General features: G+C 44.6%; 1 protein-coding gene across 5 annotated transcripts in view; it reads right to left on the reverse strand.

Annotated features, from left to right (window-relative positions):
* IFT122 (intraflagellar transport 122) overlaps nucleotides 1-21176 on the reverse strand; it is a 69694-nt gene that overhangs the window by 13531 nt on the left and 34987 nt on the right. For all 5 annotated transcript variants that reach the window (XM_074283862.1, XM_074283861.1, XM_074283860.1 and 2 more), the window contains 4 exons: nucleotides 19661-19858; nucleotides 15835-15975; nucleotides 12488-12541; nucleotides 9882-10043 (listed from right to left, as the gene is read on the reverse strand). In XM_074283862.1, the coding sequence (XP_074139963.1) occupies nucleotides 9882-10043; nucleotides 12488-12541; nucleotides 15835-15975; nucleotides 19661-19858 (555 nt within the window). The remainder of the gene's footprint in view (nucleotides 1-9881; nucleotides 10044-12487; nucleotides 12542-15834; nucleotides 15976-19660; nucleotides 19859-21176) is intronic.

Consider the following 21176-nt stretch of genomic DNA (forward strand, 5'->3'; position numbering starts at 1 on the left):
TCCTGCCATCAGCATTACGACAGGGCTCAGTCAGGATAAGCGCAGGCACTGAAGACCAGAGCGTAAGCCCACATCGCCCAAACCATCGCGCTGCATGAGCGAGCCCAGGGGCGAGGGCCGAAATAAGGGAGGGAGGGAGGATGCAGGGGGAGAAAACAGTCCATGGAGACCTGGGACCTTACAGGAATTGAGACATAAACCAAGGCCTTTCCTTCCTCTGTCTAATAATAAGCATTTATCCTATTTTTAAGATACTTGCAAGTACTCCACCCAAATCCCACAAAATGAATGGTCAACAAGTCACTATATAATAATAACATACAATACACCTGGCACTTTACATAGTACACTTTTATTATCTCACTGTGTCCTCAAAATCACCCTGTGGGGGGGTAAGCATAGCATACAGAGATGAATGTATATATATAATTTCTCCAAAAAAATAGTCAAAAAACACTGAAAATCCACTGAAAATCCAAACTATGTAGATAATAAGGAAATAAGGGAGGTCTGGAGGTAGCAAGAAAAAGTTGGTTCTGGGTATATAGCTGGAAGATTTCAGCTAAAACTCAAACTCTGCTGCTCACTACTTGTGATGACCTCACTTAGAAACTCCTGGCCTCAGTTTCCTCATCAATAAAATGGAAATTATAATACCATACTCTAGGGGTGATGTGAGGAAAAGAGTTTTTAAATGGGAGTGATGGTGGTTAATAATGTGGTTAATGTGATGATCATGTAAAAATGGTCACCAATTACTGAGGAAGGGCCCACAAGGAAAGGAAGCTTTCTGCCTTACTGATTTTACAACTTCCAAAGGGGAAGAGAAGGGAGGGGGAGAGGAAATGGTCTTTAAGGGCATGTTGTGCCACCAATTATCTATTAAAGACTATCTGAGGATAATATAGACAGACTCAATTTCCATTTTCTACACAAAGCTGTAACAAGGGATTATCTGGTCAGTTAAACAGGGCTAACACCGTATGGCACAAGAGCCTACATTTCCTTCTGAACTGCCCTAGGATCTGTTCAATAGTCTCAATCCCCCAAATGGGGCACAGAGATTGCAGAGATCTGGGTCCTGAGCTAGTCTGAAAGCACTGTCTTGGTGCATAGTTCAAAGGTTCTGAGGAATATTTCTGTAGAAGAAACATAAGGTCTTTACAACGGTGGCCAGTTGTACCCTCCAATCTAGGAAGAGCTGACTTGTATTCATCAGAATTCTAAACTATTTGTTCAAGGATTAATACACTGGGTTTCTAAGGGACATTTAGTTCAATGGACCTAATTCATACTTCATCTAGGGGTCATGGTGAAGACTCTGTCTTGCGGCAGGTAGAAAGAAGATGTGTTGAATGATGAATGAGATTAAACGGTGTTTTTCATTCTTAGTGATTCTATAAAGACACACTATGTAAGGCTTAAAAGAATTATTATCCTCTTTGTCATCAAAGAAACATGTCAGTTATCCAGAAAGCATACGATTAATTTGTATGTGGGAATGTCATTTTAAAATTCTGAAAACCAGACTTAATCCTAAGAAGCAAATCTGTGAATCAACAAAAACATGCCATGTTAATAAGCTATGTATTCCACATTCCCCCCCCTCAAAAAAAAAAAACCTAATGTGTATTATACATTTTCTCAAATCTAAACAGTGATACAGGAAAGGAGCTGAATGAGAAACAATTCTCTTTGAATTCTGATCAAAAAACTTTAAAAAATGAACTCCTAAGTATTCATGTTTTAAGGCAGATGTGCCATATGGAATGAAAATAGGCTACATTTTCTAGGTAAAGTACTATGGAGGACAGAGGAAGAGAAATATAAAGATAAATGAATCTGATATAGCAGAAGTAGTTAAGGTACGGTAGGGAGAAAGAGAAGCCCAAGATCTATATGTGAAGGTCAGCTAGTCTTACGACAGCAGTTGACACAACAGAGATTTCAGGCATGTTAGGAAGGCGTCCAATACATCCCCTAGAATTCTTCTGCCACCTGTTTCTTGAAAACCCCAATTCTATCTATCATCAGGCTTCTGACTTTGTCCCACATAAAAAGAAAAATGCAAATGTCCTGGAGAAGAATAACCTAGAATCTTCCGTTTACATGGAGAGGAGCTCAGATACCATCTGGTCCAAATCCCTCATTCTGCCAATGAGGAAGAGAGCTTTAATTAAGGTCATATAGCTGGTTAGTAACAGAAAAAGGAGGAAAAACCTTTTCTCTACTTTTCCAAAGCTCCCTGCACACTTCTCTGATGCTCCCAGGCTTCCTGATCACCAGTTTCATCTCAATTAAACTGGTTTGGATCATTTATACCTCAGTGAATTAGTTTTGTCAGCTTTTGGAAAACAGATTTTGAGAGATACAAGTGGTAGTGAGCATCTGAAGAAGATATTTTCCCATAAAAAGGAATCACAATGGGAAGGAGCCTTTGGGATATTTCAGTCTTTGGTCTATGAACACTCAGAAAAGAACATATGATCAGGTCAAACAACCAACCTGAGTTAATCAAGAACAAGTCACATCGCCCCAGCTTATCAATGATCAAAGAATAGGAATAGGCTATTTTCAGAAGAAATCTGTCTAGTCATATGAAAAAAATGCTTTAAATCACTAGTGCTTAGAGAAATACACATTCAAACAAGTCTGAGGTCCCATCTCACACTTATTAGAAATGACAAATGCTGGAGGGAATGAGGAAAATAGGAATAAGGCACTGTTGGTGAGTAATGAATAGTCCAACTATTCTGGAAAATAATTTGAAATTAGGTCCAAAGGGCTATAAAATTGGGCACATCCATTGATCCAGCAATGCAACTACTAGGTCTGTATCCCAAAGAGATCAAAGAGAAAGGAAAAGGACCGATATGCACACAAATATTTACAACAGCTTTTCTTTGTGGTGATAAAGAATTGGAAAATGAAGAGTGACTGAACAATGTGGGATGATTGTGATGGAATACTACTTTGCTATAAAAATATGAGGGAGATGGTTTCAGAAAAAAAAATATGACAAGACCTATATGAACTGATGCAAAGTGAAACAAAAAGAACCAGGAGATCATTGTGCATAACAACAGCAATATTATAATGATGATCAACTGGGAAAAGCTTGGCTACTCTGATCAAAATAACGATTCAAGATAATCCCAAAGGACTCATACTGATAAAAGAATATTCACTTTCAGAAAAAGAACTGATAAACTCTTGAGTGCAAAGTAAAGTATAATTGTTTTATTTTCTATGGCTATTTTTTGCAAGGTGGCTAACATGGAAATACATTTTGTGTGATTTCACCTGCTGATATATGATGTTTTTGAAGAGTTAAAAAAAAAGAAAGACCATCAGTGTTCAAAACAATGATGGACAGATTTTTGTAATGTCAGGTGCTGCCCTTCCTCAAGCTTTGGAATTTAAATGAATCACTATCATTTGTTCTAGAATATAGACAGATTGATGTACATTGATGTACATATTTACATATTACAAAGTAATATTAATAGGAAGTTTTATGAGAATCTGTGTATTAGAAATTTATTTTCCCCTACTCTACTGAATCAGAATTAGTATTTCAAATTTAAAATTCCAATTTTTAATGTCATAAGTACTTTTATACAGCCTTTGATTCTTCATTCCAGAAATAATCCAAAATCACTTTCTTAGAACTCACCGGATAATTGACATGCACACAGTAAATGTTAATTCTCCTTTGCTTTTTACTTTCATCACTAAAACTTAGCAAGAAGATCTCTTCCTCTTTTGCCTTAACTTCAAAGATAAACTATCATAGAGCACATCTGTGCTCATCAGAGCTATGACTCCTCCATCCCATACTGTCTTGTTAACTCACCTGGACTAAATTAGCAAAAATTCTGGAACTCATTTGTCATCCCTTTCAGGCTATTTTTGTGCTCACATATTCCAAAGCCCATACTTGAAAGGAGAGGTAAGAAATAACACTTTGATTCCCCTAGATACTACCATGGTCCCTCAAAGAAGTGAAGTATCTCCAACACTCTTTAGACATCAGTCTTTTCCTATGTTAAAAAATATAAATTTGGAAAGATGTCTTTGGAACTGCCACATTACATAAATATAAGATACTATCACCTCACCAATCTGATTTGGATACAGATTTGGAAACCTTTATCATTCTTTTGTCAGCAATAAAGAAATCCCATTAGTAAATCTCTGTGGGGCAAAAAACAAACAACCCCAAAACAAGAACAAAAACAAAACCCCAGTCACAACTGACTCATCTTATTTCCTTTTCCAAGGTTACTGGATTCATAGGTGAGAAGTGTGCCAAAAAACACAGTATGCCTGCATTTTAACAAAACATTTTTGTTTGACTTGGTGGATGGGCAGGTGGATTGGAAGCTGGCTGCACCAATGGATTCCAAGACTGATGACTCGTATCAACCTGAGAGAGGTCTTTAGTGCAGTGCTCTAAGTCTCTATCTTCATTTTATTTAATATTCTTATGGATGAGTGGAAGAAGGCACAGGAGGCCTACTTGTTTCATATTCAGATTAGAGTAAGGTAAGAGGAAGAGAATAAATCCCCTCCCATCATTTTCAATAAGCCAGAGTTACTGATCCAACTCAGATGGAACTTAATAAGAATAATTTTAAAGCCTTACTGTTGGGTTTAAAAAAAGTCACTTATATAAGTACAAGGCTGGGTCACTATGGTTCAATACAATTTATATAAAAGACTGAAGTAAATTTCAGAGTACTTCCAGTTTTCATGGGAGAGTATGAGATGAAAAACAAATAATTTGGAAAATTCTGAAATTGTGAAGAACAGAAATTGAATACAGGGAGAGGAATTCTGGGAGAATCTGAGAAGTTGTAGAAGGAAGAACTACTCAAGCTACAAGAGAAGGATTTGAGGAGGATTTAATGAGAATATAAGGGCTTAAAAGGCTATGGTGGAGGTACATTAATAAAAGGATTCAAGATGAAGGAGAAGGGAAGGAGAAGGACTCAAAGAGAAGAGAAAGGCAGCTGGAAAGACAAAATAACATAGTCATGTTATGATATAATTAAAGTAATTAAAACAAGGAAAAGGAACCAGCTATGCCGCAACTTCATGTAAGTAAATGAAAATGCTCAATTTATTTGATATTTGTTTAGAATTAAAACAGAGAAGGGGGAGACAGAGTCAGAAAAAACCGAGAGATTGAGGAGGAAAGAGGAGAGCCAGAGAAAGTGAGAAAGAAGAGACAGAGGCAGAAAGATGGAGAGAGGAGACAAAGAGAATGGCAGAGAGATGGAGGAGTAAAAGAAGAGAGTTCAGAGGAAGAGGGAAGAGAGAGAGACACAGAGAGACAGAAATAGAGAGACAGAGAGAGAAAAAAAAGAGAAACAGAGGAGAGAGACAGACAAAGAGAAGTAGAAAAAAGAGACAGACAGGAGCAGAGACAGAGAGGGAGGAAGTCACTTGCTCAGGGACTCCAGCTCCAAGGCCAACCCCATCTCCACCAGGCCATACTGCAGCTCCCTTCTTAGCCTACATGATGGGGAAGAGGAATCTGGAAGGAAGAAGGTGAGGAAGCCTTTGTCTTGTGGACCCGAGTCTATCGAACCCCCAGCAAGAGTCTGATGTAGAGTTACATGAAGCCCCACAGGGAACTGGTGAAGAGAGGGAGAATGCCGATGACTTTACAAAAAGAAAAGTGGCGAGGAACCTGCTGAAGCTCGCTCTCTGCCACAAGCAGAGCCATTCACATTTTCCTGTCTTCTTAGTGATAAAATCAGCCCTCTAAAGGAAGGGGGACCAATAGGGGAAATCCAACAGTGAATCCATTTCTTACCCACCAGGAGAAACTGGTTTCTGGGTAGAAATATTGGGAGGCTTGAGGAGAAATGATCGGTGCATCTTAGAATTGATGACAAATAATAAGAGGAAAGCTGCTCTAATCTTACATGCACCTTAGACCTGGGAAGTACAGATTTCAGTGACTTCAGAAGAAAGATAAGAAAGACCCGAAGGCCTAAATTCTATAGAAGGAAGTCACTCCTGAAAGGACCAGAATCTCACAAGGAAATTCTGAAAATGAAAAACAAACAAAAGCCTCCACCAATTCTGATTAGGAGGAATCAATGAAACAATAAATCACCACGAAGCATTCATTAAGCACCACAATATGCCCAGCTCTGTGCTGGGACTGGAGACCTAAAGACAGGAAGGAAGTTGTCTGAAGGAAGTCGTCAGCCAGCTTAGGTATGCAGCAGCCCCACCAAAGGTGGGAGCTCCAAGTGGCTTTGTGTGGCCCTCTGCCACAGCGAGCGCTGGTCATGTGGATGCTCAGAATGAATCCATGCACCAACAAGCATTTCATGAATGACTTCTTTGTGCCAGGCTCTGTGCCAGGAGAGAGAGATCCAAAAATAAGAACGAGTTTCCCTAAACGAGTTTTCATTCTGTTCAGGGAGATAACACGAGGCTACAAGTGCACATAAAACACACATGGTAAATGGGCACTAGCCGAGGGGACGGGGAGGAATCCCCAGTGAAGGGCACCCGGGCAGTTCTGACGGCGAGGAATGAGCAGAGCACGCGCTTATGCAAAGGCGGTGCGATGGCTGGCAGAATGACTAGGTAGAGCAAGTCCCACTCGGCTGGGCTGTCTAGTCCCAGCGATGGGAAATGTCAGGTGTAAGCCGCAGCATCAAGGCGGGGGCAGGGGGCTGGGAAGGGAGCAGAGCGTGAGATGAAAGGGGGAAGCACGTCAGGACAAGCTTGAAAAGCCAGACAAGGGGTGACATTTGATCCCAGAGGCAGGGAGGTGCCACTGGAGTTTACAGGTGGAAACTAACTTGGTCAGAGTCACACGTGAGGAAAATCCCTTTGTCGCCTCTGTGTTGGTTTGGAGTAGGGAGAGGTATGGCAGGGAAAGTGAGGCTAATAAAGTTGAGTACAACATAAGATTCCCTTTAAAATGTTCTCTACTGGGGAAAAGAAAGGAAAAACTAACACTCAGGGATGATAGGACAAGGACAACAGTCACAGACAACAGGTGGAACTGCTCAAGGTTTATTTTTCCTCTGATTTTTCTGCTAAGGAGACTGATTTAAAACCATGCCAGAAAGGACAAAATAAAATGTCTCCAAGGGAGTCATTAAACATGGAGATAAGAGAGCTCCGAGCTGCCGGTGGTGAGTTCATTACCAGGTCCACATGAACCACGTCACCAGGCTCTGAAAGAACTAGGAGGAATGACAGCAAAGTCAATGTCAAGGAATGGAGAAAGATTGTGAGAAAAGGGAACTGGAGAAGGGCAAACATGGTCCTAATTTTCAAAAAGGGAAGGAACACAGTGTACAAACTGTAGATTTATTTAATGAGTTTGACTCAGCTTCCTGGAAAAATTCTCTCTCTCATTAAAAGGATGGATATCTACAAACACAAGTGATCACCGAGACCCAACTTAATTTAATCAAGGGCAGGTCATGCCAGACTGGCCTCATTTTCTTTTGGACTAGAAGACTAGATGGGATAATTAAGGCAACAGAATACCTAGATTTCAGCAAAGCATTTGACAAATTCTCTCATGTTATTTTTATGGATAAGATGAAATGATATGGCATGAAGGTATAATTAAGGAGATTCAAAACCAGCTGAACCCAAGTGAACTAATAAAAGTTCAATATCATTCTGAAAGGACTCCAGTGAAAATCCCAAGGGACGTGTGCCAGGCTATGTGCCGTTTATCATTTTTATCAATGATCTGGGAAAAGACACATCAAATTTTCAGATGACAAAAAGCCAGAAGATATACCTAACACACTAACTGTAGAGCCAAGATTCAAACAGATTATGATGGACTAGAACAATGGGTCAAATCTAATAAAAAGAAATTGAATAAACATAAATATAAAAACTTGCACTTCGTTTTTAAATTATCATTACAAATACAGGAGATATAACTAGATAGCTGCTCATCTGAAAAAGATCTGAGAGTTTTTGTGGACTGAAAGCTCAACATGAGTCAACAGTATAATATGGCAGCCAAGAAAGCTAATGCAATTCTAAACTGCACCAAGAGAGGCCTAGTTTCCAGGGCTGGGAAGTGACAGTCCCACATTCTTCCCTGACTAGGCCACTTCTGCAGTATATATTCAGTTCTGCATATCACAACGAGGGAAGGACATTGCGAAGCTAAAAGAGGGTAGCTGGGACGGTGAAGGCCACATGCTCATCAATTTTGCCTCTACCAGCTCAGGAAGAGTCAATAATGTGATCCAGCAGCTAGAATTAAACAAAAGCATAGCATGCAGAACAAGAGAGGCGATGTTCCAAGGCTCTGCATTGATCCAAGGAATCTCTTCAATTCTGGACACTGTATTTAAGGAGAGAAACTAACAATCTGCATCACATGCAGAGGGCGAGAGATTCAAAAGCCCACCACAGGAGGATCAGTTGGGGATGTTTGGCCTGGAAAGGGGAAGACTTAGGGGAGACATGATGGATGTGTGTAGTGGAAGCATGTAAAGGGCTGTCATGTGGAAGAAGGATTCAACTTGTTTTATTTGGCCCTGGATGGTAGAATTAAGACCAAAGGGTGGAATTTGCAGAAAAGCAGATTTTTGGCCCAATATGTGGAAAAACATCTTAACAATTAGAGTTGTCTAAAAGTGGAACAAGCTGCCTCAGGAGGCTGTTAGCTTTCCATCACTAGTGGTCATCCCACAAAGACTGGATGACCACCTGTTGGTGCTGTGGTAGCGAGGAGACTCCTGATTAGGAGTGGGTCAAACTGGGTGATTCTTAGGGTATTTCTAAGTCTGACTTTCTATGATCACAGCAAGGCATGAAAAAGAACATGAGGTTCCTGAAGCTTTAGCAGGAGACACTCACGAGGTTGGGGGGAAGAGGAAGGGTCTAGGGAGGAGGGACTATTGGTACTAAAGAAAACTTCACCCATTTCACAACTTGTCTACAATCCTCTGATGATCATGGAAAACAGTGATTAGACCCCTTATCTATATGCAAGGTACACTAACAGAAACCCTAGAATTCCCAAATGCTGATGACTCTGGTCATAGAAATATAACTGGCATGATCTCAGGGCTTCTATGGAGTAAGCAGGGAGAAAAGGGGAAAATAGGGTGATCTTCAAGAACAGGAAATCAAAAAGAAAATAATTTCTATCTTCAAGTTGTGAGCTAGCTAATTACCATTAATAACACTAATTGGTGGTCACGTATGGTTCATTTAATATTCTCTGGCATGCTTCCTTTGACATTAGAGGTAAAGGTAGATTACACCCATTCACGGAGCAGCCAGAGTTATTCAATGTGCTGAAAGGTAATTCTAGCTCTGGGTTAAATGCTAAACTGCAATTTGCAATGCTTCTGAATGACTTTCTATTCCTTAATTGGGCCCAATTTTCACTGAAGCCACTGGGAGTTGGCCCAAGGAAGTCTTCAGCAAAGCGCCCTTTTGCATCCCACACAGCTGGGGAATAAATGGAATGGGACGTCTGCAAGCACCTCCAAACACAAAAGTGAGTCTTGAATGCACAATCCCCAGGAATAAATGGGGCATGGCTGTAAAGCAAGGATCCGCATCTTACCATGTGGCCTGAGTAAGCCAGCTCAGCCCTAATCACCCTTGGAAACCCCTCTGTTTTCAACATGGACTCCCACAACTTGATACGAAAGCACCCTGCGGGATCAGACCCACGTTCTCCCCGGGACCTGAATGCCTGTGGCACCCTGGCTCTCCCTGACATCAGTCCTATTGACTGGGCATGTGTCTCTTAGGAGTGGTCTCTGCAGCGAACCCAAGGAGAGCTTCCAAGACCTCTGGGTCCACCTGCTTCTACCTCTCCTGGACTGATCAGGCTGGGCCCTGGTGGGGATTACCTTTGCGTATTCAAACATGCGGAGGTCAGTGTACATATCCAAAGCCAGGTTCTCGTGCCCACTGCGCTTGTACAGCTTAGCAGCCTCATGGAACTTTCCTTGGTAGGCAAAAACATCTGCCAGAAACAGCTCATTGTTGGTCTCTCCACGCTTCTTCCTCTCCTGGAAAAATTAGCAGCACAGGAAATGGGCTCCACAGCCCTAGGCAGGAAGCACGCTTTACAAAGGTTAGACTGAGCTATTTCAAGGTACCCTCCCAGGCTTTCCCTCTGGGATCCAGAGGAGACCATTGTGCATTCCTGTCTCTTTCCCAGGTTTCTGATGAGAAGACTTGACAACAAAGGCTAAAACAAGCTAACTTCTAAGAGGACGATCCCATCTAGAGGTGCAAATGTCTGCCATGTGGGCTGCATAAATTCACTGGAGGGCTCCCCAGTGTTTTCTTTCAAGAAGGGAGGCCTCCAAAAGCATAAAGGCTCCGTGTAAGCACCTGACAAAGTACCATAAACTCAGCACCAGTCTGGCTAATTCAGCAGAGGCTGCTGGGGAGGGAGAGGGCTAGGGAGGAGGGGAAGGGGTCATGGTGGAAGGAACCTCCGAGGCAGTTATCAGAAGACCAGGTCTCTCTACAAGCCATTTGATTTTAGGGCTAGAAAGGACCTGAGAGTGTCTCCTCTGATCCCTTCATTCTGCAGAGGGATGTGACCAGGCCAAGGGGATCTAGGGAGGAAGGAGAGGAGACAGGATTTTAACCCACACTCCCCTAACGCCAAACCCAGAACTCATCCCAGTCCGGCCCAGGCTCAGAACGGGCTTCTCCTGACATTGAGCTTCTTGTGGTTTAGACTCTGGACCCCGAGTCTCTGACTAGACAGCAGGCTTGCCGTTTCAAAGAAAAGATCAGAGTATTCACTGCTACGTGACCAAAGTATTTATAAAGCTGGGTATTCCCACAGTTTTGTTTGCAGCCTTTCACTTTGCGTGATGAGGAGCCCACTACTCCACAAGCCAATCCATTCCATGTCTGGATGGCTGCCACTGCTGGGGAGTTTCTTCCACTAAAGTGAAATCTTGCCTCTGTGTAACTTCTATCTGGGTCATTTCGTCTTCTCCCCTGATAAAACAGGGAGTCTAATCAACCTTCTACATACCAGCCACGCACTTGGAGGACAAGGCTCATGTCCTGTCCCCCACCTTCCCTAGTTATCTTCTCCAAGGTAAATATCCCCAGTTCCTTAAACTGTTCTGCACAAGATTCCCCACCCGTCATCTTGGGGTACGTCTCATACAGCGTGGCCCCCAAGATGAGCAGCCTTGCAGATGGGGGCTGCACAGGGCCGAGTTCGGCGGGACCTTTTTGGGACGCTCTTACTAGCACAGTCTGAGACTGCTTCAGCATTTTTGGCAGCCAAAGCGCATTGCTGATCGTACTGACTTGGCACTCAACTAAAACTAGATCTCTTTCCCATGACCTGCTGCTAATCCAGGTCTTCCACATCCTACATTTGTGCAGCAATTTTTTCCCTTAAGGATAGGAGTCTACATTCGTCTCTGTTCAATGTCATCTTGTTAGCTCTGGTCCATTGTTTTGGTCTTATCAAGATCCTTGGGTATTCCAATTCTGTCGCCCAACGTGTTCGCTATCTCTTCCATCTCTGTGTTCCCACAGATTATATAAGCACGTCCTTTGTGGCTTCATCCAAACCATTGATAAAAAACGTGAAATGGGACAAAGCCTCTAAGCACCCCAGAGATGTCTCCTCCCTCACGGACATCGATCCATTAATCAATGCTCTTTGCCTAAGAGTATTATTTGGGGCCTACGTCAGCGAGCGGGGTTAGGGACAGCACAGTGTTAACCAGGCCAAGGTTACAGGCTGAGTCTGACACAGGCCCGTTATTTTTGCAGAGACGGAAAGGACTCCGCACTCACAGGCTGCGACCTCAGATCCTAAAAGTTATCTGGCGTAATGCAAGTCGCTGGTAGGAAGAAACTGAGCGCACTGTGGCAACTCTGTCACTGCTCCTAGAACAACGTTTCTGCTCCCACATCCTCCTGAAGGGCAGATAGGAAACTGCTTTTTTCATAGAAGACCCAATGCACGTTTTCATTGTTTTTTACAGCTTACCACCACTTAGAAATTCAAACGTGTTATATACTCACATATACTTATAGAAAAGTTTTTCCAGAATAGAATACACATCTGTGCCTCATCCATTCAACAAATGCTAAATGCTTAAAGTGTGCAACATAATTGGCTGGACAGGGAGAGACATAAAGAAGGCTTGCTCCCTGAGCTCTTAGATACTGTGGACCCCATAGCACACAAGTTTAAATGCTTTTGCATGGTATCATCCAGAGAATCGGGGGAAGGGGGAAAACGAGCTGGGGATGGAACTTAGATTTTGGAACTCCTGGAGTCATCCATGAAACCACTTGATTATTTTACCACACCGGGCTCTGATGACACACAGATGCATAAAGCAGAAATGGGAGTCAAGCCATGCTGCTCAAAATACCCGTTTGCTACAAGGGCTGCCTCCACATAATTCACTGAGAACCAGACGGGTTTTTCTTAAGAAGGGGGATTCATATGGTCTTTTACCTCAATGCTGTTGATCAGTTCTAAATATCGGAGATCTTGTACTCTGGTAAATGACTAAAGGAAAGGAAGAAGAAAAAAAAAAGTCAGTTAGGTCTGTTACTGGTTTGTGGCAGAAAGTTTGGCTTTAGAAGGGCAACAAGAAGAAAGAGTAGGTAATGATTAATCATTGAGTTTTCATGGAAGCTATACCTCCTGGAGAGAAAAGCTTTAATCCTTAGGATTATCCTCTAAAATAAACGGAGAAAGAAATCTGGATAGATCAGTCCCTTTGGGATTAGACAAAACAAAATTATGATCCTGCATCCTCTGACGTAACTTCTCGGGAGTATCTCTTTTTCAATGGGGGAAAAATGTGCTGTATCTTTGAGGGCGATTGCATCAGAGTAAAGGTGAGCAAAATGTAACTGAGTGATAAAAGACAGCAAATATATCTTAGACACTCAGAGGAAAACCCGGAGACAGATAGCTTTACCTGACAGCTCAGCAAACACTGTACAATGGGGGCAAACACATTATCGTAAACAAAGGGAGAGAGGAAGAAAGTCAGTAGGTATAGATGGCTTCTAGCAAATGGAGGAAAATGTCACCACTCAAACTCTCCAAGAGACTGAGCCCTGCACAAACCACAATGGTCCAGCTTTTGCCTGAGAACCGTAATAAAGCAGCTCCCTCGGACCTATGGACTTCTGAAGGCTGCAAGTGTCCCTTCTATTGACATGGAGAACCAGCCTTCTTTAATTTGCCTGCGTTTCTCTAAAATCCCTCATTTGGACGGGCACAAACTAAGATTTGAAATGGCTGCAAGGACACTGACAGTCTAAGGCTTCTATGCGTCTGCCTGAAGCTGCTAGTCCGTGCAGTGAGCAAAGCCTGGAATCCAGAAGATCCGAGTTGCCACTCTTTTGCTCCACACTTTTGCTAGCTTCATTACCCAGACAAGTCGTGGACATTGCCTCAACCTTCAGCTTCCTTGCGTGGGACAATCACACTTATCTCAGAGATCACAAAGAGATGACAGGCACAAAGCACTCTGCCAACCTCAAAGTGCTGTATAGAAGCCATCATTAGAGTTATTACGTGTTCCACTCTACAAGGCCTGAAGAAGACGAAGAAGTGGCTCCCGGGGCTGCCCAGGAAGGCTCCCACTTAGGCTCCACGTAAGCTCTCTAGGGCTCGGCAGCCAGAATCTGGGCCTGGCTCTCCCATGACCCAGGGAGGCTTTGTCACAGTCTGCTCGTGCCCACCCTGCCCCAGTTCCCTAGGCTGCAGACAGCGGGGGACCGCCTGGATCACAGGCCTTCCACGGTTGTGTCCCCATGCTCACCCCGCCAGGGATGGGAGGCAGAGGCGGGGGCCTCAGGATGGAGAGCAAGGTCCAAGGGGAGGCAGGAGCACAAAGCAGCCCTTCTCTGACATCTAGTGGAGAGACTTGGCCGGCAACGTGGGACGGGCTCTGCCTCCCACTTCCACCTGCCGAGCGTAAGGTGCTGTAGGCCCCATACCCTCAACCCACCCTCTTCACTCTGGGAGGCTGAACAAGGAAGGCCTGACACTGAATGTTCGAGTGACCGGCTCAATAAAAAGCCCTCAAAACCTGAGGCTTGTGGGGCAGTGATAGAAGGGGAACTAGGTCTTCACTCACTCCTCTGAGGCTGACGTGGCTCGAACTGTTGCGAGAACTCTTTCTCTGGCTATTTACCCTTTCACCCAAAGCTTGAGGGGCCCAAGAAGGGGAGAGTTTATAGAATATGGTCATTTGTGAGTCTCCACACAAGTTCGTGTCTGGCTGAACTGTAGAACAGGGGAGAAAACTGTATCGGGGGATGTTAGGGTGGAGGACAAATCTCAAGAGCAGAGTTTGAGGCACTCAGAGGCTTACTCTGCCTGAGTATGCCAGCATAGGGCATTGACGGCACTGAGAAAGCCTTGTCCAAGGTGGAAGCCCTCCTCACTCTTGATTGATTATGCACCTGGCTCTGGCACTCTCTGACATGTGACCTGGGGACTATAGAAAAAGGGGTTGCAGAAAGGGGAGGGGAGGATTAGAGCATTAGAATTGAGGGAACTCTATGTAGTGAAATAATAGAATAAAGATTTATTGCTGCATATTTGTGTGTATCGGTGTTCTGTGGGAGGCCTCTCAAGGTCATTCTTCGATTCAGATAATCGAAGCCGTGACTCCAAAGACCTGGTGAAGGTAAGAGCCCGTTGACCCTGTTGAGGTGAGCAGCAGGAGTTAACGGAGGGAGAAGCCACGCTGGAGTCTGAAGGTGGAAAGCTTGGAATGCGAGGGAGAAAAAGCAACTGCTGATGTGGCGGAATCCCATGTTAGGAACTCCGTCTGGCCCCCGTGAAGAAAAGCGGCTCAGAGAGGGGAACCAACGAGAAAGCTTCAGGAGAGTTCACGGGAGAGGGGAAAGGGCCTGAACAAGGGCAGCAGCTCCATGAGGTTCCAGAGACAAGAGGGGAGGCAGGAGAGACTGACGGGAAGCCATGGAAGCCGACAGGAGCTGGTCAGATATGGAGGGTGGAAGGGAAAGGGAAGAGCTGAGGATGACCAAGGCCACAAACCTGAGTAGCCGGACAGACCTGGAAGCCTCAGGAGAAACAGGGCAGTCACGGGGTCAGAGATGGGTTCTCCTGGGGCACCTTGAACAGGAATGCCGCTCATGAATGGGATAGGGGTCCAGAGCTCAGCAGAGGGGCTGCAGCTGGACACAGAATCCTCTGCCGAGAGGTAACGGAGCTCCTGAGAGCGAGTGAGCCCCGCAAGTGATGGAAGGGAAGAGAGCTAAGGCAGGTCAAAGATGGCGAATGACAGACCAACAAAGGAGGCCAAGGAGTAATCCAGCTAGCAGAAAGAGAACCAAGAGAGGCTGGCATCATGCCAACTCAAGGGAAGAAAAGAATTTCCCACATTTTGAAGACGGTCACTGGCAGTCTTGAAGAAGGAGCCCTGAGAAAAGGCCACTGGATCTGGCAATCAAGAGGTCACTGGCCACGGCGAGGGAAGGGTGCTCATCAGCAAGAGGGTCAGAAGCCAGACTAGCAGAGGTGGAGAAGGGAGAGGAGGGGAAGTGAAAACAATAAATGCAACTTTTTTCTAAAAAAGCTATTTTTTAATATTTCCTAAGCAAGGAAACAACAAAGTGACTCAAACACATGAATCATCCTTTTGCTAACCAGCAGCTGAGGTCTCTTCATCCACATTTAGTGCCCTGCCAAGAAAGCTGGCTTTATTTCATAAGCGTTCCATTTAAAATCATCAAATACCATGTGGGTTTAATGCTGCAATGAGGTACTAGGTAGCAAAAGCGAGGCCCCTGACACGCAATTAAATGTGTTACCTTCTTAGCTGTTTCAAACTCCAGGCCTTCCAAAGCCTCCATGGCCAGCTCTCTCCAATCTGCATCAGTCACACCTAAACAAGCAATCTGGTAGGCTTCTTTGTACATTTTCCTGTCCAGGTACTGGTACATTGGGGCAGACTGCAGGAGGGGAAGAAAAAGGCTGTTTTCAGAATCAGTGCAAGACTAAATTTGCAAAACCATCTTTCTTTGGAGTTCAAGCATTTGATGACAAATAACTTTTTTTTTTCCCCTGAGGCAATTGGGGTTAAGTGACTTGCTGAGGGTCACACAGCTAGAGAGTGTTAAGTGTCTGAGGGCGGATTTGAACTCGGATCCTCCTGACTTCAGGGCTGATGCTCTATCCACTGCGCCACTTAGCTGCCCCAATGGCAAATAACACTGATGACAAATGCATGTGTTTAGTTTTCTTCTCAAGAATTCAAAGCATTCTTATACGTGTTTTTAATTTTTCTAGCTCCTTGAGGGCCAGGACTTTGCCTTTCTTTTTCTTATTTGCATCCCTGGAGCTAACACAGTGTCTGGCGCATAAGAGGCACTTAGTAAATATTTATAACCATCCCCCTAAAGCAGGGCAGCTGGTGTGATCCATTTTGTAGCAAGGGAAAAAACCAGGACCCAAATGTTAAATGACTTAGCAAAGGTCTCAGAGACAAGGCACAGGCAGGGCACAAATCCAGATATCCAAACTCCCAACCTGGTGGTCTTTCCACGAGGCAACGCTGTCCACCGCATCTCTGATGCTTTACGTATGACTTTAGGAGGCAAGAGACAAATCAAAGGAATTGCACCTCTTCTTTAGCAGGGAGAGCAAAAAGCAGCCAAGCTGGGTGCCTCGCCCTGGGTTACAGTGCCAAGTCAGGCAAGGATTCAGGGATCCTGCAGCTCAGCAGGGACGTGACGGATCCCCCCGCCTCCCTTTGCTGGCTGGTCTGGGTCCAGGAATCATGGCTGTGCCTCAGCTCCCGGGAGCTCTGTGCTCCCAGGTTACCTGGCTATCCATCTCTTCTTGAGACTCTCCCCTCACCGAATCAAAGACTCTCAAGGTGGAGGGAGGTCGGGGTAAGTGATCCGGGCCAACCCATGCTGCGGCACAGGTCCCTCAGGACATTCAGCAATGGCACTGTGGGCCCCGGGGTGCTCTAGGCCCAAGCTCTCTGACCACAAGGCGTTCCTCAGCTGGCCCTCGTTCCTTCTCCTGCTTTTTAAATAAAACTTTTTAAGGTTTCATCTTCAGCCTTGGAAACTCATAGCTTCTACCTCTTCATAGACAACTCCAGAGTTTCTGTCTGCAGCCCTGCTATCTCCTCCCAGAGTTCCATATCGCCATCAGCTTCCTGAGCATGTAAGTCCTGCTACCAAATCAAACTGAAAACATCTAAACATCAACTCAAGTTGTCTCCAGACCGCCCTTCCCTGATGACGTCCTTATTTCTGTCACTGAAGAGAACCTTATTTTGGTATCTAAGCTCACAATCGCATGTGGTTTGGATGCCTCTTTCACTTCCCTATTTAATGAAGAAAAGCTCTCGGGGTTGGGCGTCTCTCCTCCTCAGGGAGATGACTGATTGACCCTATGTGCTGCATCAGTCCCTTCTGCAATCTCACTTTCATCCCTCACATTCAGGCCCCTCTCCCTTCACGCCTGCATTTCTTCAATCATCTAACTCACCTCCCTGGCTCCAGGTCTCTCTCGCTCTAAATCCAGACTGCGGCATAACCCCCTGCTGGGCGCCATGTCGATCAGGCCAGGCCCTGATCCAAAGCCATGGGTGGCGGGGCCCAGAGGGGAGGGAGCTCAAGGCCCATTCCTCCCAAGCCCCCCTGAATGAGGCTCCCCTGTGAAAGCCCCAATGGGGACCCACAGCCCGGGCTGGCTTCTCCCCTGCCAGGGACTCCCACCAGACAGCTCTTCCTGCGCTGGAAGTCTCCAGAGTTGCTCTCGTCGGCCATCTCCCTTAACCCACCTGCACACAGCTCTGACAGTGAGCACTGTGGGCCATGGAGGCAGCTTCCTGCCTCGGACACTTCCTGGGCAAGACATTTAACCTCTGCCTTGTCTTCCTTACAGTGACATGGAAATATTATGCAGTGTTGTTTGGTGCATCCAACAAGGCCATTTAAAGACGGCTTGACTAACCTCGAAGTCCAATATACATGCCAGCTTTGATAGGTTATTACTTTATCATTGGTCTTCCCTTACCTTCCTGCCTACAACATCTAGACTAACTGCTCCCTGGTGGGAGGTAGGCCCAGCCTCGCCGCTCCTGGGACAGGCCGTCCTCCTCTTGGCTCCAGGTTCGGCCCAGCCTCTCTACCTGGGACGCCCTCCTGCTCTCAGATCTCAGGGCACTGGGTGGTCCCCCGCCTCCGTGACCTGCACTGTGATGCATCCTGTGCCAGGTTCTGAGTTGGAGCCATGCAAGGGGGTCGCAGGAGGGGGCAAACAAGGGAGCTCTGGAGACTTCCAGCGCAGGAAGAGCTGTCTGGTGGGAGTCCCTGGCAGGGGAGAAGCCAGCCCGGGCTGTGGGTCCCCATCGGGGCGCTCCTGGTGGGCCCATGTCTTGTCTCTCCAGTTAGTCCCTTAAGCTGTTGTCTCACACTCTGTGTGTGTCCCCACCCCCAGCAAGCACGTGCTGGCAGGCTCCCTTGATGCTCCATACTAACAATGAACAGCCAGGCTCGTCTCAGGTTTCAGGGACAGAAATTTAAAAATAAAATAAAAATACCCTGAGCCACAGGATTGACTGCTCACCAATGCGAGGGCCTTCTCCTCCATCATACACTCTCAGGGTCTGTGGATCCGCTGTCTGACAAACCAACTATCGCCCAAGAGGATGCATGTTTGGAGAAGAAGCCAGAGAGTGACTGGGAGGCTTCTTCCCTCCTCCCCGGCCTCCCCACAGGAGCTGGAGGTAAGCTGTAGAGAAAGGGCCTGGGTCTCCAGGCTTCTCTCCTCAGGCCCTAGAGGCTGTGCTCCAACCAAGCAGGCCGGGGGCCTGGGATAGGGCACTGCTGCTGCTGGTGGACCCTGCAGAGGACTTCTGAACCCCTAGAAAACCCGCAGCTCTTTCCTGCAGGCCAAAGGGAGGGACAAGAGAGTCTTCTTCCCAGAATCCTTTGTTTTTCACTTTATCTTCTGCTCTCTACCCCTGGCACATAGGAACCTCCAGAAATGGAGTTCAACGAGATTAGACTTGAAAATTCTACTTCTCTTTGTAAGTTGTCTTCCCCCCAAGATGTTCCTTCTCCAGCCACTTCCCTATCACCCCAACTTCTCCCCTCGCTTTTCTCCCCATCTCTGCAAGAGATGGTGAGGTGGCACAGGAGATAAAGGACTGCTCCTGGAGCAAGAAAGACCTGATATAAAATCTTGTCTCACTGACTGGTTGCCAAGTCCCTTTACCCTTAGCTGCCTCAGTTTTCTCAACTGTAAATGGGGATAATCACATCACCCTACCTCTCAGGGTCATTAGGAAAATCAAATGATATAATATATGAAAAACACTTCTAGCACAGTGCCTGGCACACAGTAGGGGTTATATAAATGCTTATTTATTTTCCTACTCACCATTTGCACCCCCAAAAAAGACCCCTGTAGAATCTATTTCATTGAGTTTACATTTGCCGGTGATCATACCCCTCTTACATCCCTAAAATCACCTTGCAATTATTTTGTCCATAGGTTGATTTCTATATGTTGAGGGGCAGGAACCATTTTGTCTTTGCATCTCCAGGACTTAGCACAGTACTTGACACATGGGAATCTTTTCAGAAAGGATTGCCCAATTGACTGATGAATTACCTGGGGCACCTCTACTGCTGACATGGAGAAAACGTGGAGACAGAAGATCTTTGAGCCATTGTAGCCCACGACGAAGCCCTGGAGCTTCTGCTGGTGCACCGGGAAGTTGCTGGCTTTGATGTTGAGGTAGCCGCCTCCAGAGAAGCAGAGCATGTCCTCACACTGAGTGTTCCAGGCCACACTGTTAGCATTTGGCTCCTAGGAGGTACAGAGCAATGACCATTAAATCAGACCTGCAGGAAGGGCTTTTTCCCTTAAGAAAGTATAGCCTTCTGATTTCTCAAATATATGATTCAAATGTATAAAAACAAGAGCCATTCCCCAGTTGATCAATGGTCAAATGAATTGAAGAGAAGGCATTTTTCAGAAATAATTAGAGCTATTTTTAGTCATATGAAAAAATGCTCTAAATCCCTATTGATTAGAGAAACAGACATTAAAACAACTCTTGAAATGCCACCTCACACCTATCAGAAATTACAAATGCTGGAGGGGAAGAAGGAAAATCAGGACAACAATTCACTGTTGGTAAAGTTGTAAATAATCAAAGGACTATAAAACTGTACATACTCTTTGACCCAGAATGATCCCTACTAAGGCTGTAGCCCAGAGATCAAAGAAAAAGGAAAAAGACCTATATGTACGAAAAGATTTGTAGTAGTTCTTTTTGTAGTGGGAAAGAATTGGCCATTGAAGACACAACCATCAATTGGGAAGTGACTAAATAAGTTACGGTATATGATTGTAATGGAGGATTTTTGTGCTTTAAATAATGACCTAGAGGGTGGTTTCGGAAAAAAAAAATATGCTAAGACTTATATGAACTGATATAAAGTGAAGTGAGCAGAACCAGGAGACGACTGGACACAGCAACAGCAATACTGTACAATGTAATGACTTAGCTACTCTGATCAAGACAATGATTCAGGACAATTCCAAAGGATTCAGGATGAAAAATTCTATTCATCTCCAGAGAGAGACCTAATGAACTCTGAATGCAAACTGAATTGTAATTTTCTCTCTTTATTTTTCTTGCTTTTTTGTGACATAGTGAATATGATTTATATGTACAATTGATATTATATTGCTTGCCTTCTCAGTGAGTGAAAAAGAAGCTGGAGAGAGGGAAAGAATTAGAAACTCAATATATATAAAAAAGGATGTTAGAAAGAAAAAAATAAAAGTTTGACAGGGAAAAAAAAAAAGAACAAATGGCCTTTATCACTAGTTTCAGCATCTTTCATTTCCAAATGGATATACAATTTTTAAAATTTCAAAATTTAAATTTTTTTAATATAATTAAATTTTTTTGAAAAAATACATATACAATTTATATACTATAAAAATACAATCGGCAAGGGATTTTTTTTCAAATTTTCCTACTTGAGCCTTGAGCCTCACACAGGCCTCAAAAAGAAATTAAAACTAGCAGTCAACAGACTTTTTCTACCCAAAGGAAAGTTCTAAGAATTTTATTTGCCCTTTCTACCACTTTCCTGATCTTGGCTTGGGGATC

Source organism: Sminthopsis crassicaudata, chromosome 1 (assembly GCF_048593235.1).
Source record: "Sminthopsis crassicaudata isolate SCR6 chromosome 1, ASM4859323v1, whole genome shotgun sequence".
NCBI lineage: Eukaryota > Metazoa > Chordata > Mammalia > Dasyuromorphia > Dasyuridae > Sminthopsis > Sminthopsis crassicaudata.